The sequence below is a fragment of the Protomyces lactucae-debilis genome, assembly GCF_002105105.1.
Source record: "Protomyces lactucae-debilis strain 12-1054 chromosome Unknown BCR37scaffold_14, whole genome shotgun sequence".
NCBI classification, from domain to species: Eukaryota; Fungi; Ascomycota; class Taphrinomycetes; order Taphrinales; family Protomycetaceae; genus Protomyces; species Protomyces lactucae-debilis.
In genome coordinates, this window is record NW_024468006.1 from 1 (window position 1) to 20706 (window position 20706).

The following is a 20706-nucleotide window of genomic DNA, read 5'->3' on the forward strand; positions in this document are numbered from 1 at the left end:
CTGGAGCAGACTTGTGCCTCCACTACACGCGAGACGAGGAGCTTGCCCGAGAGTCTGTGTGCGACGCGCTGTGCTTCGAGATGCGTGCACTCGATGAAGAGGTCGCTCTGCGTCTTGCCTGCGATTCTGTCAAAGACATAGTGGACTGGCGCGCAGTTCACGCTGTACGCTGGCAAGGGGAAGTCGAGGCTAGCAGCGTTAGCTCATTGAGAGGAGGGAAGGACAGCATACAACTCTACCACTTGTTCTGTGGAGACATCCCAAGCTGGCTGTGTCAGTGCAAGAGCAGGTGAGGGAGCGCATACGGATGTTGCTGATCTGAATGGTTGCATGGAGCGAGAGGACGATGTGCTCGGTGCGAGTCGACAAGGGCACGCCGGTTGCTGCGAGTCTTGTGCGGATGGCAGCGTAGAAGTCAGCGGCAGACTGGACGGGCATAGCAGATGAGGGAGCGACTGGAGAGCAGAGCAGAGCAGAGCAGAGCAGACAGGCGCAAAGGGAAGAGTGCTGTCTGGTCGTTGAAGGTCAAGACGACGACGAGAGACAGACAGAAGAGCAGAGCAGACAGAAGAGCAGAGAGAGCAGACAGAGCACAAGAGCACAAGAGAGTAGAGCAGCAAGAGTTCTACATAGACGGGTACGCACTAGGCATTCACTGGCTGTTAGCAGTTGCATCATTGAACAAAGACACTTACTGTACAAGGACTGGTCAATCTCGTCTGGGAGCTCCGTGATGGATACTTCGAAGCGTCCCTGGATCTTGGCAAGCACTTCCTGGTCCTCCGGTGTCGAGACGAACGTGATGCCCAGACCTTTTGTGCCGAAACGACCTGCACGACCGACGCGGTGGAGGTACGAGTCTGGGTCTGCTGGGATGTCGTAGTTGATGGCGATGTTGATGCGCTCAATGTCGATACCACGGCCAAAGACATCGGTACACACGCAGATACGCTTCTCAAAGGCTTTGAACTGCTTGTAACGCGCAATACGCTCCTCCTGCAAGAGGCCTCCATGAATGGCAATCGAGGGGAAGTTGCACTCGCGCAGCAGCCGGTCGAGCTCTTCAGCACGACGCACACTCTTGACAAAGATGACGACCTGGTTGAATTCGAGCGAGTCGAGGAGGTCGTTGAGCTTGCGGTTCTTTTGGCTCTCCTCGAGCTTGACAAAGTGCTGCTGGAGGCCGTGCAGGGTGAGCTTTGTCTCGTCGTCCACAAAGATCTCGAGCGGGTTCTGCATAAACTTCTTGCACACAGGTCGGATCTCCTGGGCAAGCGTGGCGGAGAACATCATGACCTGCTTAGTGTGAGGTGTTGCGCGGAAGATGTCCTGGATATCGCGTCGCATGTCCATCGTATCGAGCATCTTGTCGCACTCATCGAGCACGAAATGCTTGACGCTGCCTGCACGGAGCTGCTTGTCGCGAATGAGGGCGTTGAGGCGACCGGGCGTTGCGACGACAATGTGCGGGCACTGTGCCTTGTCCTTGAGCATCTCGACGTCCTTGGTCACGGAGGTACCTCCATAAAAGGTGGCAGTCCTGACGCCGGGCAGATACTTGCTGAAGCGGGCATACTCATTGCGGATCTGGTACGCGAGTTCACGCGTATGGCAGAGGACAATGACGGAGACTTCGCCGTCGACGGGCTCAATCTGCTGGAGGGTTGCAAGGACAAAGACCGCCGTCTTACCGAGACCGGACTTGGCCTGGCAGAGGACATCCATGGCGAGGATGGCCTGCGGAATGCATACTTGTTGGACTTGTTGTTAGACGGGTGTTTTGTATAGGTAATGAGTGTGTGGGAGCGTACCCTCTGAAGGATGCTCGAAGCCGCAGTCGGTGATAGCCCTGAGGAGCTCTGGCTTGAGGAGGAAGTCGCGGAAGCCTGTGCTGTGGATACCGACGTAGGATCCCTTTTTGTCGTCCTGCGCGGGTGTCTGCTTTGCCTGGACAGGCTGGACGGTCTGCTCGTCGTCTGACTCGTAGTCGATGAGGTCCTCTTCGTGGCTCATGGCTGGCTGATACGTTGCTTGTGCGAGGAAGGGTTGGTGAGAGGGTTGGATGGGTTTGTGCTTGTTGCTCTTGGTCGTTGCTGCTGCGATGAAGGATTTCTCTGATTTCGCTGCTACTGGCTTAGGCCCTACTACAAGTCTACTACTAGTCTACTACTAGTCTACTACTAGTCTGCTATGAAGAGCAACACCCACTACAGCTTCGACAGCTTGTCCTGCGCCTGGGCCTCAGCCGTGTAGCCCATTCCACGCCAGGGGACACCGAGGAAGGCGGCAATTTGCTCGTATCGGTCGTTGCCAAACCAGTACTCCGTCTTGCCATGCTTCTCGACCTCAAACCAAGGCATGCCAAAGGCGCCTTGCTCGAGGATCTTCTTGGTGGGCACAATGAGCTTGTCCTTCCACGCTGCTTCCGTGGACTGCTGCATGTACTTGCGTGCTCGGTCTTCTGGAATGACAGAGGACAAGGCATCGAGGATGACTTGGTCACTGGCCATGTCCTTGTGCTCCGTCCAGGCTGCCCGCCACAGGGCCCCTGCACAGTTGAGGAAGTCCTTGTCCTGCTCGCCAGCCTTGAGACAGGTGAGGATCCGCTGATGCTTCAAGGAGTTGTAGGGGAAGTGCGGCGGCATCTCAAACTTGCCCAACTTGAGTGTCTTTGTGATGCGTTCAATGTCCTTGGCCATGTAGTGGCCCTTTGCAGCGACCTTGCTGTGTGAGTGTGTATGCCAAGGGAGAAGAGACGTACCGACAAGGGGGGCCTGTTGCCTGCCTCCTTCATGATGACCCCGAGGGAGATTGGGATGACCTCGATGTCGATGTCCTTCCAGAGGCCTCGGTATGCCTGGACGATGTGGAAGGCAAAGTAGGAGTATGGGGATACGCAGTCGATGTAGAGGGTTAGTTTGGCCATGCTGAGCTGGTAAGTAGCTGTAGCTAGTCAGTATATAATATATAGTATAGTATATAGCTGTAGCTGTAGCTGCTTCCCCGCGTCTTCTCTGCGCAAACAAGCAAAAGAACCAAGGACCAGATACCAGACACCGCAGACAGGGACCAGACAGGAGTAGGCAGGAGTAGGCAAGGAGTAGGCAGGCCAGTCTCATGGCAGCAGACACCATCACCAACAGCAGGCGGCTCAGTCCACTCCGCAAACCAGTCGCAACAGCACCAGCAGCAGCAATACCTCCTGCAGGCGACATGCAGCACCAGCATCCAGGCCAGCTCTCCCCCGGCGCCATGACCCAGCAGCTGCAGGAGCTCAGGCTGCAGGAGCCCGTCGAGGACGAGATGTTTGATCCAAAGCGCGGCACTTATATCCCATACGGCGGCTTCGACACAGTCCTGGACAGCTACTACACCGAGGGAGACCCAACAGACCTCAAGATCCTCGCGCCAAGTCAGATGCAGCGCAGAGAGCAGAGTCGCTCGCCGCAGAGGGCATTGCAGGCACAGCAGCAGCAGCCGGTAGTGCAGCAGCAGCAGCCAGTAGTGCAGGCACAGCAGCAGCAAGCATATCGCCAAGGGCCGCCGCCGCCGAGGCCTCCGCCTTCGCAAGACTACTACGAAGACCAGCGCGACTACCAGGAAGGGCCGTATGATCCATACGTTCAGCCGCAGCATCAGCATCAGCCGCCGCAGCAGAGGATGCATATGCCCATGCAGCATCCTCAGCAGCGCATGATGCCACCACGCCAGGGCCCTCCGCGTATGCAGCAGCAGCAACAAAGACCTGATGTGAGGATGCGGCCAGCGCAAGGACCAGGACCAGGTCCAGGCTATGACCCGCGTATGGGTCCTAGACAAGCATACAGGCCCAATACCGCTGGCCCATACCAGCCAGGACAACCACCACAGGGCTATGCCGGGCAACCAGGACCACCGCCGCAGCAAGGCCCGTACCCGCAAGCTCCTCAAGCGAGCGGTCCGTATCCAGGCGGCTATCCGCCAAGCAATCCTGGACCGCGTGGTCGGCCGTACAACGGTCCTCCCAGGCCAGTCACTGGAGCAGGACAAGCACCAGGCCGCAGTCCGCCCATGCGCCACGGAGCAGATGTCGGTGGTGGCAGCTACGACCTTGCTGCACCGCTGCCGCCTCGTCAGGAAGCGTATGCGCAAGGTCCACCGCCTGCTCGACAAGAGCCGTACCAAGCGATGCCTCCTCCGCAGCAGCAGATGCAGCAAGCCTATCGCAACGGCCCTAGTCCTGCACCCTCTCAAACGCGTTCAGAACACATGCAGCGTGTTACCTCGCCGCCTGTTCAGCAGCAGGCACCGGCCACAGCTCCCTCCAGTCAGCGCAACAGTGCTCGCAGTGAAGACAACGCTGACATGCTCATGCAAGAGACTGAGCCGCCCGTCACCTTGCAGTCCCTCAATGGATTGCGACGCGAAGCTGCGCAGCGCAACGATCCGGCCACATCGCTCAAACTCGTCAAGAAGCTCATGGAAGCAGCAGAAGTGCTATGCAACGAACCAGATGCAAAGCAAGCACGACGCAGCAAGGACGATTACAACAGAGAAGCCCTGCGCACACTCAAGCAAATCACATCCCAAGAATCGCCCTTCCCAGATGCAGTCTTTTTTCTCGCAAACTGCTACGGCAACGGTGCACTGGCTCTCGACGTGGATCATCAGCGGGCTTTTGCTATGTATGAATCCGCCGCAAAGCAGCAGCATGCACCTTCGGCTTACCGTACAGCTGTGTGTCTCGAAATTGGCGCCGGCACAAAACCAGACGTCGCTCGGGCGGTGCGTTTCTATGAACGTGCAGCCAATTATGGCGATGTCGCGGCCATGTACAAGCTCGGTATGATTCTGCTGCGAGGTCTGCTCGGTCAGCAGCCAGATGCACGCGGCGCTATTGGTTGGCTTCAAAAGGCAGCAGACAAAGCGACCGTTGACAATCCACATGCTTTGCATGAACTCGCGTTGCTGTACGAAAAGGGCGACCCGCATGCCGGTATTGCACAGCATGAGCAACTCGCCAAGGACTTGTTTACGCGCGCTGCAAAGCTTCACTACGCACCGAGTCAATTCCGCTTGGGATACGCGTATGAGTATGGCACGCTTGGCTGTCCAGCGGATCCACGTCGCTCCATTGCTTGGTACTCGCGCGGCGCAGAGCGTGGCGATCCAGAATCTGAGCTTGCACTGTCTGGTTGGTATCTGACGGGCTCAGACGGTGTTCTTGCTCAAAATGACCGCGAAGCCTACCTATGGGGCCGCAAAGCAGCTGAGCGCGGTCTTGCTAAAGCTGAATTCGCAGTTGGCTACTTTTACGAGTCTGGCATTGGCACAGAGGCCAATACGGAAGAAGCCATCAAGTGGTACAAGCGAGCCGCCACTGCGGGTCAGAAGAAGGCACAAGATCGATTGCTGGCACTCACGGGCAAGAAGCCTCGGCGCTAGTCTTGTTTGAAAGGGGGTCATGTCATTGCTTCCTTGTACATCTACCTGTACGTTCATCTCTTTGTCTATTGTCGCGTCCACCATCTCTTCTGGGCTGGCCCAGAGAGCGTCAATTTCTGCATCATGCGCAGCTTGCGTCCAAATGCAAACAAGACGCATATTGTCAAGAGACCTGCGCCTGCCGAAGCAGCGGCAAAGCCATACGCAGACGTCTCCATGTAATTCACCAAGTTCATCCCGTATAATCCTGCAAGTAATGTCCCTGAACCCACTGCCAATGTTGCGATAGTCACGCGAATCTCAAACAGCATGAGGCTGTTGCGGTGCGCATCAAGAATGATATTGACAATATCTTCCGTGTTGCGGATGTTGCTGACGAGTGTCTCTGTGACTTGTACAATCTCATCCGTTTGTTTCAAGTAGGATTCAAGCAGCAGCTCCACCTCATCATGCTGATCCTCGGGCCTTTCTCGGCCTTGCTTCTTTTCTGTGAGGTACATATCAGCCAGATCTTCGTCTTGCTCGAGCAGCTCATCCAGATGATCGCGAATGAGGGTCGCTTTTCTCAAAAAGGCGGATAGGCGTTTTGAGTAGACGAGCAGGCTCTGTAGCTTGTCGCGATGGACATCTGCCTCCAAGTCAAGCAGCAGCTGTTCCACCAAGGCCTGCAGCACCTTGAGCTCTGCGTCTAATGCCGTCACGACCGAAATGAGAATGGCTTCGAGAGCACGGAGCTCATATGCTAGTCCGCCCATGTGCTTGCTCCCTTGCCGCAGCTTGCCCTCGAGATCATACATAAAGACAGACTGCGTATGTGAGTCTGTTGAGCCGTACACATCAAACACCAAGACTAGATCTGCCTTGACCAATGCTCTGATGTGCAGCAGATTGATGAGGATGGAGTTCTTGCGCACGAGAATGGACGGCAGGATGGTATGCAGGCCCGTATCGACCTTGCGCAAGTCTCGCGGCAGCAGACCATGCTTCGTGCATAACTCAGACTTGCGGAACTCGCCCGAGACGACGCGGACATTGCCGCGTGCATCAAACTCTGTGCAGCGGACGAGTAGCTCGGGCGAGGCGTTGCGCATGAGGGAGCGCTCGTAGAGGCTGCGCTCCGGTCCATCGATGAAGGAGAGGGACTGCGACTCTGCGCGGACCTGGTTGACGTAGTGCCTGAATTGAGCAATGCGCGGTGGCCTGAAGAGCCTCTGCATCTATCCTCCTCTTATGCTCCTGCAACGGCCTCACGTAGACAGCAGCTGGAGTCTTGCGCTGGTCCTGGTCGTGGCGAACAAAAAGTGAAAGCGACGCGACGACGCATCATCTTCATCCTCCATGGCCGACTGGTACACGGCGCTCGAGGGCGTTGGCAGGCGCGTACAGGAGACAGTCAAGGCGTCCCTCGTGACTGTCCAAGAGAGCATCGCAGACCTCGCACCTGGTCCACTGCAGTCAGCGCCAGTCCCAATACCACAGCCGCCTTCACCAGGTCTAATCGATCGCACAGTCAGGAGTGTTGACGAGCACAAGCTTGCTCTGCTGGTCGCATGCTGCGCGGGTGCAGGTATAGGTGGATACTACCTCTATAAACACAAAAAGAAGAGACGCGCACCGCGAACAGCCAATGCGAGTCGCAAAGAGGTTGTCGTCGTCGCAGACTACACACACGGGCTAGCGCGCAGTCTTGCACTTGATCTGGAGCGCCGCGGCTTCATTGTCTTTTGCCTCTGTGCAAACCCGCAGGAGCGTAAGCAGATTGAGCAGGAAGGCCGCGCTGATTTGCGTCCACTCGTTGTGGACAGTGCTGCTGGTCTCGCACCGAGTCTCGAGCACTTTTCCGCGTTCCTTGCCCTCCCAGCACCGGCCTTTCATGGCGGCCATACACTTCACTTTGCCGGCTTGATTCTGGGTCCTGCGCAGGCGAGTGCGGGCCCATTAGAGTTGCTGGCGCCTGGACAAGCAGAGCATGTCCTGCAGACTGCCTTGGTGCGACCACTCGACCTGCTCCAGGGATTCTTGCCGCTTGCACGCGAACACAAGGCGCGCATCCTCGTGCTGACAGACTGGTTGGTCCCTTCACTGCATGCGCCGTTCCATATCCCACAAACAGCTGCTGCGCATGCACTCGCGGCAACAGCGCGTTCTCTTCGTCGCGAGGTGCCAACACTCAAGACGATTCACTTGAAGCTTGGAACGTTTGATTTGGCGCACAAGGGCAATGGCGCGAGTGTACGTCGCGTGCGTGGCTCACCCGTCAAGCAGCTGCATCATGCTGTCTTTGATGCGCTGATGGATCGATGGCCTGCGACGACGGTGTGTGTTGGTAGCGGCGTGCGGACATATGAGACATTGGCGCATCTGCTTCCAGAGAGTGTCCTGCGTCGTCTGCTGGAGAGCCGTCCGTTGTAGCGCTCTATATCTTGTCCATAGCTGGTCGTGTAGCCAACTTGAAGCTTTTGTCGACGTCTGCTTACCTCTTCAGCTACACGACAACCAGACCAAGGGGAGTCAGCAGTAGAAGACGCTGCAGCAATGTCCATGATGCCCAAGTCAGAGGCAGGCCGCAAGTATGTGCACTGCCAATGTCTACCATCTAGCCAGGAGGAGCGCTAACCTCGCAGGGCACTCGCCATGGTTCTCTGGGGCACCATCACGATGGGTGTCGGCTGGTCCTTCATGCGCTTCACGACACCTACAGATGAGGATATATACCAGCGTCTGTCGCCTGAGCTACGAAGACAATATGACCGCGAAAAGGACAGCCGGCGCAAAGCCAATGACGCTTCGTTGCAGCAAGTATTCGATATGCGCAACCTCGATCGGCCGGCATGGCGCACAGATGTACCGGCTGACTTGAAGAAGGCCGGCGAGAAGCAGCGCATACCGCTGACGCTTGACTCGAAGGAGCAGTAGTCACTTGTGTTTGAAAATAGCATGGAACAGCATAGGTATGGAATGATCAAAAGGACATATAAACTTGAATACCCTGGAGCATGTGCACCCTAGAGCTTTGCAGCAGCGCCCGTCGTGGTGACTTCGTCGTAGATTTGCGACGTCAAAAAGTCGCTAAAGGTGCCGTCCTCGCCTGTGATTTGTGTGCCAAAGTACCTGGCAGCCAGCTCGTACTTGTTGTCCTTGGGAGCTTTGCCCTTGAGCTCGTCCGTCACCTCACGCAGGTACTGGTGGTTCATCTCTTTGGTGACGGTAGAACCCTCGGCCGTCTTGGGCTGGTGCTTGGCCCACTGCCAGAGCTGAGCACGGGAAATCTCGGCGGTGGCGGCATCCTCCATGAGGTTGTTGATGGGCACACAACCCGTACCACGCAGCCAAGCCTCCATGTACTGCAATCCAATGCGGATGTTTTCCTTGACACCTTCCTCTGTGATTTTGCCCGGGACGTTCATGTTGAGAAGGTCCATCTGCTTGGTCTGCACATCCTCGCGACGCTTGTAGATCTGATTGGGTGTCTTCATGTGCTCGTTGAAGACATCCATAGCGATTTTGCCGAGTTCAGGGTGAGCAATCCAGGTTCCGTCATGACCAGCCTTGACTTCACGGAGCTTGTCGTCGTAGACCTTCTTCATGGCAGCCTTGTTTTCAGCAGAGGCACGATCCTTGAGCGGAATCTGAGCAGCCATACCACCCATGGCGTGCACACCGCGCTTGTGGCAAGTCTGAATGAGGAGCTCAGTGTATGACTTCATAAAGTTGACAGTCATGGTGACATCGCCACGGTTTGGCAGGACGAATTGAGGATTCATCTTGAGCTTCTTGATGAGGGAGAAGATGTAGTCCCAACGACCGCAGTTGAGGCCAGCAGAGTGGTCGCGCAGCTCGTAGATGATTTCATCCATTTCAAACACAGCGAGGATCGTCTCAATGAGCACCGTTGCACGGATGGTACCGCGGGGCATGCCAATGTAGTCCTGGGACAAGTTGAAGATGTCGTTCCATATGCGCGCCTCGAGGTGAGACTCGAGCTTGGGCAGGTAGAAGTAGGGGCCGTGACCGTTCTTGACGAGCGTCTTGGCGTTGTGGAAGAAGTAGAGACCAAAGTCAAAGATGCCGCCGGCAATGGGCTCACCATCGACCAAGAAGTGCTTCTCCATGAGGTGCCATCCACGTGCACGGACAATCAAGGTGGGCACAACCCGACCAGGTGTCAGATTGAGCTTGTACTCCTTGCCGTTAGGTCCCTTGAAAGCAATCTTGCGGGCGATGGCGTCCCTCAAGTTGATTTGGCCATTAATCAGCACATTCCAAGTTGGGGTGGAGGAGTCCTCAAAGTCTGCCATGTAGGTGGCTACGTCCGAGTTGAGGGCATTGATGACCATCTTGCGGTCAACGGGTCCGGTGATCTCGACTCGGCGGTCGACCAAACCTGGGGAAGGGGGTGCGCCGCGCCAAGTTGCGTTGTCCCTGATGTGCTTTGTGGCTGGGAGGAAGTCTGGGAGGTCGCCTGCATCGAGCTGAGCCTGCCTGTCTACACGGCGCTGCATGAGCTCCTTCCTGCGAGGCTCGAATGCGCGGTGGAGGCTTGCAATGAATGCAATTGCCTCCTTGGTGAGGATGGTCCTTGCTGGGGCATCGAGGTTGCCGAGAATGGTGACGCCTGAGGTATCTGCGAGGTGTGAGTTCATGATGCGGTCTTGGATGGATGAAGGGTGATGGGGTGGTGGTCGAGGGAGTTGGTCGTGGTGGTGGTGGTTGCTGAGTGCGGAGTGGAGCGGCGGCAGAGTCCGGGCAGAGAGACCGAGGCCGGGGATGCGCACAGATTCCTTTGATATCGGCAAGTCTCCAGCTGCAGCTCCAGTCGTGAACTGTAACGGTAGTGTAACCCGCTTCATTCTTGCAAGAATCAAAGGATTCACTCACTAATCCTTTGATATCGGCAACGTTCAGTCTAGCCAACCCTAGAATTCCTCGAATACAAACTGATTCTTGCAAAATCAAAGGATCTGGATATTAAATCCTTTGAGATCTGCAACATTCAGCCTGGCCAACCCTAGGATTCCTCGATTTCAGACTGATTCTTGCCAATATCAAAGGATCAGCCCGTTGCTATTTACTCTTCACGACAACACACACACAGTCCACTGACTCTACTCAAGCACCTAGGTTGAAAGACACCATGGACCGCTACGAGGTGCTAGAGCTCATCGGCAGAGGCTCATTTGGTGAAATACGCAAAGTCAGGCGGATCCACGACGGGGCCATCCTCTGCCGCAAGGAAATCCTATGGCGCAAAATGAAGCAGCGTGAACGCGAACAGCTCCAGGCAGAGATGCGCATCTTGGCCTCCCTACAGCACAAGCACATTGTACAGTACATTGAACAAGTTACTGACCAGTCAACAAAAATGGTCTACATCTACATGGAATACTGCGGCAATGGAGATTTGCATGAACTCATCACAGCGCGCAAAGAACAGAATCCAGGCGTCAAGTTCGCAGAGGCCATGATCTGGCAAGTTTTCTCGCAACTTTGCCTTGCTCTGTATCGCTGCCACAACGGTTTCGATGCGCCCCCGGTCGATGACTTGACGGCAGAACGGACGAGCGACGTCCAACAACCACAGCCACGCATGCAAAATACCGTCCTCCATCGAGACATCAAGCCGCAAAACATCTTTTTGGATCACGATAACCGCGTGAAGCTGGGCGACTTTGGTTTGTCAAAGGAAGTCACTGGGCCGGGACTCGCAGACACCTATGTCGGCACTCCTTTTTACATGTCTCCCGAAATTATCGCTGGTAGAGCGTACAATGCAAAGAGTGATATATGGGCCATGGGCTGCTGCATCTATGAACTATGCACCTTTGAGCCACCCTTCCTTGCACGAGATCAGCAAGAACTCAACGTCAAGATCAAGGCCGGGCAAATCACCAGCGTCACCCGCCATGGCTATTCGGAAAGTCTCGATCGCGCCATCCGCGCTTGTTTGTCACAGAGTGAACAGCGCAGACCGAGCGCAGCCACTTTGCTGCGTATGCAGGAAATGCACCTCGCGCGTCGGCTCGCACACATCACAGAACAAGAGTCGCAGCTACAACAACGGCAAGAGCAAGTCGAAGCAGGCGTTCGGCGTGTCGAAGCTATTCTCAATCAACGCAGTCATGAGCTGGATCAGAGGGAGGCACAGCAAGCGCAGCAGGCCGCACAGCTCGAACAACTTGCTGCTGAAAATGCACAGCTGCGTCGTGAATTGGAACGTCTCAAACCGGCAGAGTCGCATCGTGTATCGGATCCAGTTCCGCGGCCAAGCATGCCAGCGCGAGCACAATCAGCAGCTCCGCTCGTTAGGGACGACCCGCTCAATCTGTATCCGCACGAGCACATACCGCTCCCAACAGTACAGTGCAAGCGACCCATTTCACCGCGACGCAAGTCGCAAGTGCCCGTTGCTCGCCGTCTAGAAGCGATCCGTCCACCCCTGACGGATCAACTCAACTTGCAGCAGCAACCCCCTCCTTCACGCCTCTCGCTACCGGCTAGCAACAATGAGAATGCACCCCTCACACCGCAGAAAACAATGCAGAACTTATCCTTGGTCTCTTCACCAACGCGTCTGCTTGCCTCACCAAAGCGTCGGCTGTCCATGTACCCATCACCTATGTCAACCAGTTCCATCCGAACACGAACATTGACAGGTGTACCAAGGACTTTGTTTTTGGAGGAGGATACACTGGACCGTCGGCGTGTCCTGCAGCGTGAAGACCAGCGTGTGGCACCCCCGGCACCGGCTCGCAAAAGCGGTGTGAGTCTACAACGACAAGCCACTACACGGGCCGTTCAGCAACAACAGCACCACATACAATCTCGTGCACAGAGCAGCAGTAGTAGCGAACGCGGCTTGCTCGGCTCTCCTCCCGTCTACGACCTCGATGACCTCCCATCACCTTTCCTGAAAAAGACCTATTCCCTTAAAGCACTCGGCTCATAGAAGTGAAACAGCATTGTAATTATTCATTTTTGAAGCGTCTGCCTTTTAACCCAACTCTTTATTAATGAACCGGTGTAGTCTTCTGCCAGTTTCTGGTCCAACCATTCGAATCATGTCGCGTTCCTCCAGGTTGACCAGCTCGGATATATTCTCACATTGCCTGTAGATATTTGGCGCATTCTTGCCAGAGATACCGGGAAGTGCCTCAAGCAAATCAATGGCCTTTTGATTCAGCACCGTGTCCCCTTGCTCGCCACTTCCCTTTGAAACGGCTTCTCTCGCATCTGGTTCGCTGTGCGTCCGCTTCAGCTCTTCAAAAATCTCAGCCGTCACAAGCGGCGAGGAGGACCAGATGAACTTGATGGCTGGGAAGGCCAAGTTGAGCATGACGAGCTTTGTTTGCAAGTCAACGTCGGCAATATCACCACCCTTATCATTGCCAAAGGGTGTGAATCGAGTTGCCTTGTCCTCATCAAACTCAATGAGTACAAGGGGCGTCTTGTAGTGCTGCAGCATCTGCTCACACTGCTGAAACAAACGTCCATTCGCAAAAGAGCCAATCAAGTCAGAGATGGACTTGCGCTCGACGCACATGTCAGGCGAAATGACATAGTCGCCGACCAGCAAGAAGCACGGCTGGAGGAAGTTGCCTCGCACATGCAACAAGCCCGGCAGCGAAGATCTGAACTCGCGCACATCAACAATAATACGTGGTTGTTCTCTTGTCGCTGCAAGACGCCCACCGCCCCCAGCAACTCTTGTATTGACCTTGCGAAAGAACAATTCCTGCTCATCATCGCCAGGTCGTACCTCTTGCGTGAGATTACGAGTCATGGTAGCACGCTCGCGAATCAATCGGGAGAAGGCATCCTTCTCTCTGCGCACAGAACTGAGATAGCGTTGTTCTTCGACACTGCCGCCATAAAACATAAAGTAGGCTCTCAAATTCAGCTCACGATGAAGTGTTCGAAACACTTCAATGCGCCTAACAAAGGCAGGGTCTAGCTCGTACATGATGACGAACTTGGGCTGCAGCTCCTCAAGTACGCGATCGTCAAGATCACCACTGTAGGGTAAGATGACAACAAGATCGTCCTGGTCAACGAGGCCATAGCAGTCCTCCATATCTGCCAGCTCATCTGGTGCCTCAGCCAACGGCTCCAGTAGATCTTGATTGCTTTGCTGAGTAGCCTGCAATTCAGTTCTGCCGCTCGAGTTACCGCCACCACGAACACGCCGACGCTTGTTGAGAGGCCCTTTGTAGACTGTTGTGCGTTTGGGCTCTTCCTGTCTCTCGGCCAGCTCAGTAGCGATGGGCTTGTATGTGCGCTTCCAATGCCGATAGCTGTTCAGCTTGCGATCAAGGAATATGCGACCCGAGTGATCCTCAGTCTCGAGAAAGTCTTTGAGCGTTCGACAAGTCTTGTAGTCGTTGCACATGATGAGAATCGTCGAGTTTGACAAATCCACATGCTCTTCAAATTGACTTTCGCGATGAATCTCATCTAGCACTTCAGTCAACTGCTCCCACTTGGGTTGCTCTTCAAGGACAGGCTCTAGATCTGCTGGCAAAACACCGACAGGAGTATGTGCTCCGCTCTTGCTGCGATAGACTCGCTCGCGAGCGAGCTGAAAGATTGGCTGCGCGACATCCTGCATGAGCCAAGGATCGTAGCTTTGGAACTTTGCATTCCGTTCTGTGCTGTTGTGGATGTAGAGGACATCAATCTCCTTGTTGAATGTGACACAGTCGTAAGTCAGCAGTTGGTGCAACAGATGTCGCAATGTGCCGATATCTGCAATCAAGTCTTTTGATCGCCAACTGACTCTGTGCCAAACGGGCGCAAGTTGTCGTCTAATGACTGCATCGAATTGCTTGTGCAGCGCATGCTCAGTGTTCCACTCTTCCAAATCGAGGTGCTGACTGTTTGCATTGCGCACCTCCTTCATCACCGCAGCCATACTTTCCATGATGGCATTCTGAATATCCCGCATTGCTGGCGTCATAGCTACTTCGAGCTCCACGACATCAGCCTTGCGACTGTCCAGTGATTCGGCCACGTCCAGATGGAAGCGAGGCCAGAGAAAGACGCGAGGCACAAAGAGACTTTTGAGCATGTTTGCGAGCGGTGCGAAGCCTGTGAATGCCTCAGGCTGGTCAGAGAAAGCTTTGATCGGTGCATCCTTGTTGTCTGATCGTATGACCCGCAAAATGAAGGATTCAATAGATGTACTGCGAACTGTTTCTGCATGAAGCACAACGACGCCACTCACTGTCGCTGGATTCAGGTTTCGGGAGAGCAAGTCGACAATGAGAATGCGAGAAGTGACGGCCAATACACCGCCTCGAGCATAAGCCTTGGCTCGTGCATCAACACCTGTCGATTCTGAAGTTATTTTCGTCATACCAGCACCTTGGCCCGTGACGGCCTGGCGCTCTACTAGGAACTCGCCGAGCCAATCTTGCTGATGTGCCTCGGCATTGACTAGAAGCGTCAGACTTCCAGGGACATCAAGGGCAAAGAGGAGATTGGCGACGATGCTCAGGAGTCCGAGCCCGCGAGCAACAATAATCAGCCCATCTTCTGCGTAGATGTCCTGGAAGCAGCGCTGCTGATAGCGCAGGGGTAAATCTATGTGCTTTGGCAGTGGAGCATCAAGCTCGAGCGGGGCTTGTTCAGTCATTTTGTAGCATGCCGTGGTCTAGAGTCCTTGCTCATGTACTTGTAGAGTCGTGAAGAGGTCGTTGAAGAGGCAAAGAGCCGCACAATATGGAGCCACGGAGTAGAAGCACAAGGTCTAGATACTTATGATGCAGATATGAGCCTTCCTAGAGTAAAGACCTGTCTACAAGAAGCAGCCTAGGAGCTGCCGCAACCTGATTTTGCGAGACTATTCGACTTGTCCAAAGGTACGACCTCATTCCATGTGTCCTTGGCCGCCCCTGTCCATCTCTGCCGGTCTCTGCAATGCGGCCTCGCTGCTAGATCGAGCCGCAGCCTCCGTGACCCTCCTGGCGCCTGCTTTATGTTGTGCGGTGCCTCGTGTGTGTGCGCAACAAACTGAGACAAGGCGGAGCCACCCCGGCCACGGTCCACTGCTCTGGCTTATATATCAGGCCTGCGAGGCCCTGGAGGCATCTCTGTCAGGACACGCTCGGGCTTGCATCATTATCAAGGCAACAAGGAGCTGAATCATCTACTACATCGCCTGCTGCTGGTTCATGGCCGACGACGACCACCAGCACGCGACGCTCTCATCCCACGCACTCTGACTCGATAGCCCGGAGCTGTTCCTTATACTTACTCGCTGGGGCCATGAGCCTGGATGGCAGCGGGAGCAATGGCGAGAAGGTTAAGCTCAATCAACATGGCAAACCCATACAAAGGCGCTCGACGGACGGCTGTCAGAACTGCAAGGCCTCGCGCGTCAAGTGCGACCGAGGGAAGCCCATGTGTGGCTGCTGCGTGCGCCGAGGAGAGCAGTGTAACTACTCCAAGATCGTGTTCAACGGCATAAACCGCGTCAAGAATGACCGTCGGACAGGTCGCAAGTCCGTCAAGGCGAAACAAGCAGACTTGAAGGCCGCATCTGTGTCCTCGGCGTCTATTCCGCTGCACGTCAGTCCCTCTCTGCCGCAGCCTGACCACTTCACGTTCGCGACCAACGTCGTCATCAATCCAGTACAGCGCAGGCGCTCCATCAGTATTGGACAGTTGCTCTCCGACAGCAGCGAAGATGCGTCACCCACACCGCAGGCAGTGCAAGATCCGGCGGAAGAGGAGCTACAAGTCATTGGTCATGGAGTTGAACAGTGCAACGTCTTGGGTCGTCAAGGCTCTATTGCTGGGCTCATCCCAAGCTTATCGCCCGAAGTATCTCGCTTGCTGAGCCATCGGAATGCACGTCTCTTGCTTGATCATTACATGGCTCGTACCGTAGCGACCATCCATCCCCAGCAAGGTGCGCAAAAGAACAATTCTTCGACAAAGTGGTTCTTACCCATTGCACTACGCTATCCAGTTGTTTTGGAGTCCATCCTGGCTCTATCCGGTGCACAACTTTCTGTGGATCGTCCAGAGCAGCAAACGGCCGTCCTCAGTCACAAGAGCAGCTCCATCGCGCAGCTCAATCAGCTTATTCGTCGTGTCGCCAACGACTCTAAGAATGGGCGTCTTGCATACACGGCAGAGATGATGGCTGCAATTTTGACATTCATCACCCTGGCTGTCAGCGAATCGGGCACAGCGACATGGGAGCTCCATTGTCAAGCTGCCCGAAATGTCCTGAAGGGAATGTCTAAGCCTGAAGATCCGCGGCTCAATTACGTCTACTTTCGACTGCTCAAGTATGTGTGCTTTGCAGAAATCGCGCGGCCTACCTTGCAGGACCTGCCAGAGCTCGTACACATACAAGATCCGTCTCTGGATGCCGCATTCGGAGTACCTAGCTTGGGTCTCAAATTATCTACCATGATTTCACGATATGCGTACAAGATTCAGTCTGGCATTTCACCCTCCGACTTGGCTGGCGACTTGAATCAGCTTGACCGCTTGCTGGCCGTGTACATGCAAGACGGCGCAATGAGTGCATCCGAGGATGACGCTTGCCCAGAGTGGCGCACAGTACAGGATGCTTGGCGCTACACGGTCGTGCTATTCTACCACCGCACCATTTTTGCAGCAGACTTGAACGACCCAGTCTGTCAAAATATGCTGGCCAAGATTCTCCACTGCATGCGATTCATGTCTCTCACAAGCATTTACGGTACTGCACTTGCATTCACAATGCTCACCATTTCGCCACTCATTCGTGATTGGCAGGTACGTGAGTGGTTCAGCAGTATGCTTGTCACCCTTGCCGCATCAACGAAGACGGGCAATTTTCTCAGCATTAGAGAGTTTGCTCGCCTTTGCTGGCACGAAATTGATGAGGGCAGGTGTCAGACTCAAGTCGAGGTCAATGGCTTGGCTGAAGCCCACAATCTTGTCATCCTCGCAGCATGAATGTTGTCTTCAGTTCAAGCGATTTCACAGCGATAGCATTTTTAGTCAATCTAGACGCGCTCTTTCGACTTCCTGCGTCGTGACTATGTGATGTCGTGTTTAGTCGAAAACATCGTACGGATACGAAGGGTTTCGTGACGATCCGGGTGTCGCGTCGTCGACAAACACTGGCCCCTGAAAACGGCGATGCCGCATGCAAGGCCGTTCTGCACAGAATCATGCAGAAGCCTGCAGAAGCCTCTGACCTTATGCTTCAACATGTGGGCTGGGCCAGGGCTCAACACGAGTTGCGAGTGCTGACGGCTGCCTCTGCAGTGTCTGCACTTGCCTAGAGAATGTCATTGTCAATTCGTGTATTCGATCGAAATCTGGCAAGAGAGCAGGGGTCATTTTGAGCACCCAATACGGAAATGTGCGTCTGGCGCATCAATGGTAGCAACAGAATCGCAGAACCAATGAGGGACAGCTCAAGCAGCCGAGGTCGATCTCGGATGGCATACTTGGACAAACATCAGAATCAGGTGCTGCCGTAGCGGAATTTACATTGAACGTCAGCCTGTAGGAGAAAGCTGGCCAGCATGGTCGCAACACTTGGTCGGCCTTGCGTTCTCCTAGAGCTCAGCTACTACTTCAATGAAGCTCTCGACGACTCTGAGGCCCAGAGGTGCACGGCCAAAGATCAGACGAGCATGACTTGAAAAGACTTGTTGAGCTCATCGAGCGTATGCTGATAGGCCTTGTATGTTTCATCATCGATGACTGCATCTCGATCTTTCTTTGCTTTCCTATAGATTAGCCTAGCTCTTATCTTGTGCATCCATACGTGGGCCTGCTCGTCTTTTGCCTTTGTGACCATTCGACAAAGCATAGGTTGCGCACAATCTTGTGCTCCAGCTTAGACTCGAGGACAGCTAGCTTGAGAAATGTATAGGTATTGTTCACTTTGTCTCAGCATTCGTCTGGCAGAGAAGAAGCACATACAGATGTGTGCATCAGGCAGAGCAGGGATCGAGCGGAAAGCACGTCTTAGCTTGATTTGGACCGTATACCGAGCCGGAACAGAGTATTGTACAGCTTGCATAGAAAGCCTCCATGACTGTCTAAAGGCCGATCGTACTGCGGCGTCCATCTGTGAGCTGAGCCCAGCGGATGAGCCTGAGCCTGAGCTTGGATTTGGTCAGAGTTGTCGAGCTGCTTCGTCGTCGCCAAATTTGATATTCGACCAAGTCAACCCACACAACGCGACCATGTACTCGCTGCGGCCTCGCTCTCTCCGGCCCGTGCTTGGCCTTTCGCGGGCCAGTCAGCTCCATACTGCGCGATGCCTATTTGCCTCGGTCGTCGATGGCCCACAGCTACCGGTCGCTGCAGCGGTTGCAAAGGCAACACAGACCGGGACATCACAGACCAAGCTTGCTGAAGCAACGCTACGGCGGTTCTGGAAGAAAGTAGCGATTGAGCCATCTTCGCTTGGATATACCGTGACATTAGACAGCAAACCGCTCAAGACACCCTCTGGCCAAGTACTGCAGCTGCCATCGAGCAAGAAGATGCTGGCGACCTTGATTGCCGCTGAATGGGCGCAGGTATCGAGTGCTTCGATCCGCCAGCATCAGCTGCCTCTCACTTCATTGGCTGCGCGAGCTATTGATCATCTCGACCATCACCATCGTGATCGTGCGCAAACGGCCGAGCAACTTTTACGCTATCTAGACACAGATGCCGTCTTGATACACATTGATGGACCAGAACGGCTGCTCAAGATGCAGCAGGATGAGTGGACACCCATCAGACTCTGGGGTGAGTCCTTCTTTGGTTGCAAGATCAGCTTCTTGCCGGCAGACGCAGGCATTGTCACACACAGACAGTCAACAGAGACGAGGCAAGCGGCAAAGACATGGCTCGGTACATTGGATAAGTGGGAACTGGCGGCCTTTGAACGCAGTGTCTACGTGACCAAGTCGTTCTTGCTCTCCACACTGCTCGTCGAGTCCCAGAAGCAAGGCTTGCTGGTACCAACCGGCACGCAGGACGCCGCAGATCAAGGCCGCGTAGATGTCGAGCGCATCGCGAGTCTGGCGACACTCGAGGTGCGTTACCAGACAGGTCTCTGGGGCGAAGTGGAGGACACGCACGATGTGGATCATGTGGATGTAAGACGACAGCTGGCAAGTGCTGTCCTGCTCATTGCATAACGTTATTCCTAGCATACCTGCAGCATCTCTAGCGACCATACTTTTGAAACTCCCACTCCCTAGGCGGTTAGCATTGTCTGAGATGTGATGCAAGTGGGCAGACCTGTTATCAAGCGGGCAAACCTGCCTTGTCTTGAGCCATCGCGAGATGCAATGGAAGTGGAAGGCGTGATTGCACTGTCCCCACGCAAGCGTACACTCTTCTGTAGTGGCGGACGCCTGATTTGCCTGGCACTCGATGCATAGATCCATAGTGTGATTCCTACAGATGGCACAATTGTCGACCTCGATATCCCAGGCCCAGAGAGCCACGGCGTTCCTGCGGGGAGCATGTCAGCACATTGAGGTCTGGTAAGTGCAATCGACATACCACTTCTTGACCTCAAATCGGGGTCGTTCCTGCTTGTCCTTGCCTGGTGCAGCTGCAGGCGCGTCTACGTCCATCTTGTCTGCCATTGCGCACTCTTGGGCTTCTCGTGCGTGGGTTGGTCTGGTCGCTGCTTGTCGCGCGTCGTCCTCGACCTGTTTCTACTGTACGGCTAACACTCTACTGCTGCTGCTCTACTGCTGCTGCTGCTCTGCTGTTGCTACTGCTGACCCGCTCATTGCTTTGCTGAGAGACACCTCGTAGCCTAAGATGTGTATCCTGCTCCTCTCACGGAAGCACCCGCTCTACAAGCTCATCCTACTGAGCAACAGGGACGAGTTCTTCTCTCGGGCCTCCCAGCCTGCGCATTGGTGGGCAGACCAGGACATCCTCGCAGGACAAGATGCTGCCCGAGGCGGCACATGGCTGGCCGTCTCCAAAAGTGGCAGACTCGCTGCGTTGACCAACTACAGAGAAGCGCAACTCGTCGTTGGCGAACGCTCTCGAGGCAGCCTACCCGTTGAATTCGTTTCGAGCGCGCTGCCTACCGAGCAGTTCCTTCAGTCAAAGCTACAAGAAGGAGATGAAGTATTACAGAGCTACGGCGGGTTCAGCTTGCTGTGTGGAGACATCTCCCAACTCGATGATGGGCTCAGAATCTTGTCGAATCGCTCTGCCAAAGCCGGCATAGTCAAAGTGCTACATCCTGAAGCCGGAGAGCACGCTGATGTCTGCGAGCTGTCCAATGCCCATTTCGGGGAGCCCTGG

General features: G+C 54.8%; 13 protein-coding genes across 13 annotated transcripts; 6 read left to right on the plus strand and 7 right to left on the minus strand.

The window, feature by feature from the left end:
* Window positions 1–610: 610 nt before the first annotated feature.
* BCR37DRAFT_369534 (ATP-dependent RNA helicase uap56) lies at window positions 611–2084 on the minus strand. Its single transcript, XM_040868314.1, has 3 exons — window positions 1812–2084; window positions 696–1760; window positions 611–655 (listed from the first exon to the last, which is right to left on the minus strand). Exons 1-3 carry the CDS (start codon window positions 2011–2013, stop codon window positions 645–647), a joined length of 1278 nt encoding a protein of 425 aa, XP_040723940.1. The 5' UTR covers window positions 2014–2084; the 3' UTR covers window positions 611–644.
* Window positions 2085–2112: 28 nt separating this feature from the next.
* BCR37DRAFT_381249 (uncharacterized protein) lies at window positions 2113–2892 on the minus strand. Its single transcript, XM_040869649.1, has one exon. The coding sequence runs from the start codon at window positions 2697–2699 to the stop codon at window positions 2208–2210; it is 492 nt and encodes a 163-aa protein (XP_040723941.1). The 5' UTR covers window positions 2700–2892; the 3' UTR covers window positions 2113–2207.
* Window positions 2893–3029: 137 nt separating this feature from the next.
* Window positions 3030–5679, plus strand: BCR37DRAFT_381252 (uncharacterized protein). The gene has a single exon (XM_040869650.1). The coding sequence runs from the start codon at window positions 3118–3120 to the stop codon at window positions 5422–5424; it is 2307 nt and encodes a 768-aa protein (XP_040723942.1). The 5' UTR covers window positions 3030–3117; the 3' UTR covers window positions 5425–5679.
* On the minus strand, window positions 5490–6515 carry BCR37DRAFT_403129 (uncharacterized protein; the record flags this gene model as incomplete). The annotated part of the gene is made up of 1 exon (XM_040871971.1): window positions 5490–6515. One exon carries the CDS (start codon window positions 6513–6515, stop codon window positions 5490–5492), a length of 1026 nt encoding a protein of 341 aa, XP_040723943.1.
* A 247-nt stretch (window positions 6516–6762) lies between these two features.
* BCR37DRAFT_393894 (uncharacterized protein) lies at window positions 6763–7836 on the plus strand (the record flags this gene model as incomplete). The annotated part of the gene is made up of 1 exon (XM_040871372.1): window positions 6763–7836. The coding sequence occupies one exon, from the start codon at window positions 6763–6765 to the stop codon at window positions 7834–7836; it is 1074 nt and encodes a 357-aa protein (XP_040723944.1).
* Window positions 7837–7898: 62 nt separating this feature from the next.
* Window positions 7899–8397, plus strand: BCR37DRAFT_381255 (uncharacterized protein). The gene is made up of 2 exons (XM_040869651.1): window positions 7899–7994; window positions 8049–8397. Exons 1-2 carry the CDS (start codon window positions 7960–7962, stop codon window positions 8338–8340), a joined length of 327 nt encoding a protein of 108 aa, XP_040723945.1. The 5' UTR covers window positions 7899–7959; the 3' UTR covers window positions 8341–8397.
* BCR37DRAFT_381256 (malate synthase A) lies at window positions 8353–10147 on the minus strand. Its single transcript, XM_040869652.1, has one exon. The coding sequence runs from the start codon at window positions 10065–10067 to the stop codon at window positions 8430–8432; it is 1638 nt and encodes a 545-aa protein (XP_040723946.1). The 5' UTR covers window positions 10068–10147; the 3' UTR covers window positions 8353–8429.
* Window positions 10148–10558: 411 nt separating this feature from the next.
* BCR37DRAFT_331085 (kinase-like domain-containing protein) lies at window positions 10559–11443 on the plus strand (the record flags this gene model as incomplete). Its single annotated transcript, XM_040867006.1, has 2 exons — window positions 10559–10957; window positions 11006–11443. Coding segments are annotated over 2 exons (837 nt in total), but the record flags the coding sequence as incomplete, so codon positions are not given.
* A 949-nt stretch (window positions 11444–12392) lies between these two features.
* Window positions 12393–15456, minus strand: BCR37DRAFT_75073 (DNA repair protein rad16). Its single transcript, XM_040872460.1, has one exon. The coding sequence runs from the start codon at window positions 15053–15055 to the stop codon at window positions 12416–12418; it is 2640 nt and encodes an 879-aa protein (XP_040723948.1). The 5' UTR covers window positions 15056–15456; the 3' UTR covers window positions 12393–12415.
* A 1-nt stretch (window position 15457) lies between these two features.
* On the plus strand, window positions 15458–17838 carry BCR37DRAFT_74911 (fungal-specific transcription factor domain-containing protein). The gene has a single exon (XM_040872458.1). The coding sequence runs from the start codon at window positions 15688–15690 to the stop codon at window positions 17374–17376; it is 1689 nt and encodes a 562-aa protein (XP_040723949.1). The 5' UTR covers window positions 15458–15687; the 3' UTR covers window positions 17377–17838.
* A 217-nt stretch (window positions 17839–18055) lies between these two features.
* BCR37DRAFT_393900 (uncharacterized protein) lies at window positions 18056–18457 on the minus strand (the record flags this gene model as incomplete). The annotated part of the gene is made up of 3 exons (XM_040871373.1): window positions 18056–18161; window positions 18200–18317; window positions 18358–18457. 3 exons carry the CDS (start codon window positions 18455–18457, stop codon window positions 18056–18058), a joined length of 324 nt encoding a protein of 107 aa, XP_040723950.1.
* Window positions 18458–18623: 166 nt separating this feature from the next.
* On the plus strand, window positions 18624–19571 carry BCR37DRAFT_403132 (uncharacterized protein; the record flags this gene model as incomplete). Its single annotated transcript, XM_040871972.1, has 2 exons — window positions 18624–18749; window positions 18783–19571. The coding sequence occupies 2 exons, from the start codon at window positions 18624–18626 to the stop codon at window positions 19569–19571; spliced, it is 915 nt and encodes a 304-aa protein (XP_040723951.1).
* Window positions 19572–19585: 14 nt separating this feature from the next.
* BCR37DRAFT_74936 (uncharacterized protein) lies at window positions 19586–20526 on the minus strand. Its single transcript, XM_040872459.1, has 3 exons — window positions 19942–20526; window positions 19675–19890; window positions 19586–19630 (listed from the first exon to the last, which is right to left on the minus strand). The coding sequence occupies exons 1-3, from the start codon at window positions 20025–20027 to the stop codon at window positions 19600–19602; spliced, it is 333 nt and encodes a 110-aa protein (XP_040723952.1). The 5' UTR covers window positions 20028–20526; the 3' UTR covers window positions 19586–19599.
* Between the last annotated feature and the right edge of the window lie 180 nt (window positions 20527–20706).

What these genes read in the sequence shown, in the direction of transcription:
- BCR37DRAFT_381255 (XM_040869651.1), top strand. Translation starts at nt 7,960, where the DNA reads ATGTCCATGATGCCCAAGTCAGAGGCAGGCCGCAA. An exon ending in AAGTCAGAGGCAGGCCGCAA is followed by an intron (nt 7,995 to 8,048) that starts GTATGTGCACTG and finishes CTAACCTCGCAG; the next exon opens with GGCACTCGCCATGGTTCTCT.
- BCR37DRAFT_369534 (XM_040868314.1), bottom strand. Translation starts at nt 2,013, where the DNA reads ATGAGCCACGAAGAGGACCTCATCGACTACGAGTCAGACGACGAGCAG. An exon ending in CTTCGAGCATCCTTCAGAGG is followed by an intron (nt 1,761 to 1,811) that starts GTACGCTCCCAC and finishes TCTAACAACAAG; the next exon opens with TCCAACAAGTATGCATTCCG.
- BCR37DRAFT_381249 (XM_040869649.1), bottom strand. Translation starts at nt 2,699, where the DNA reads ATGGCCAAGGACATTGAACGCATCACAAAGACACTCAAGTTGGGCAAG.
- BCR37DRAFT_74936 (XM_040872459.1), bottom strand. Translation starts at nt 20,027, where the DNA reads ATGGCAGACAAGATGGACGTAGACGCGCCTGCAGCTGCACCAGGCAAG. An exon ending in CGATTTGAGGTCAAGAAGTG is followed by an intron (nt 19,891 to 19,941) that starts GTATGTCGATTG and finishes TGCTCCCCGCAG; the next exon opens with GAACGCCGTGGCTCTCTGGG. An exon ending in GTTTGCCCGCTTGATAACAG is followed by an intron (nt 19,631 to 19,674) that starts GTCTGCCCACTT and finishes CTAACCGCCTAG; the next exon opens with GGAGTGGGAGTTTCAAAAGT.
- BCR37DRAFT_381256 (XM_040869652.1), bottom strand. Translation starts at nt 10,067, where the DNA reads ATGAACTCACACCTCGCAGATACCTCAGGCGTCACCATTCTCGGCAAC.
- BCR37DRAFT_74911 (XM_040872458.1), top strand. Translation starts at nt 15,688, where the DNA reads ATGAGCCTGGATGGCAGCGGGAGCAATGGCGAGAAGGTTAAGCTCAAT.
- BCR37DRAFT_75073 (XM_040872460.1), bottom strand. Translation starts at nt 15,055, where the DNA reads ATGACTGAACAAGCCCCGCTCGAGCTTGATGCTCCACTGCCAAAGCAC.
- BCR37DRAFT_381252 (XM_040869650.1), top strand. Translation starts at nt 3,118, where the DNA reads ATGGCAGCAGACACCATCACCAACAGCAGGCGGCTCAGTCCACTCCGC.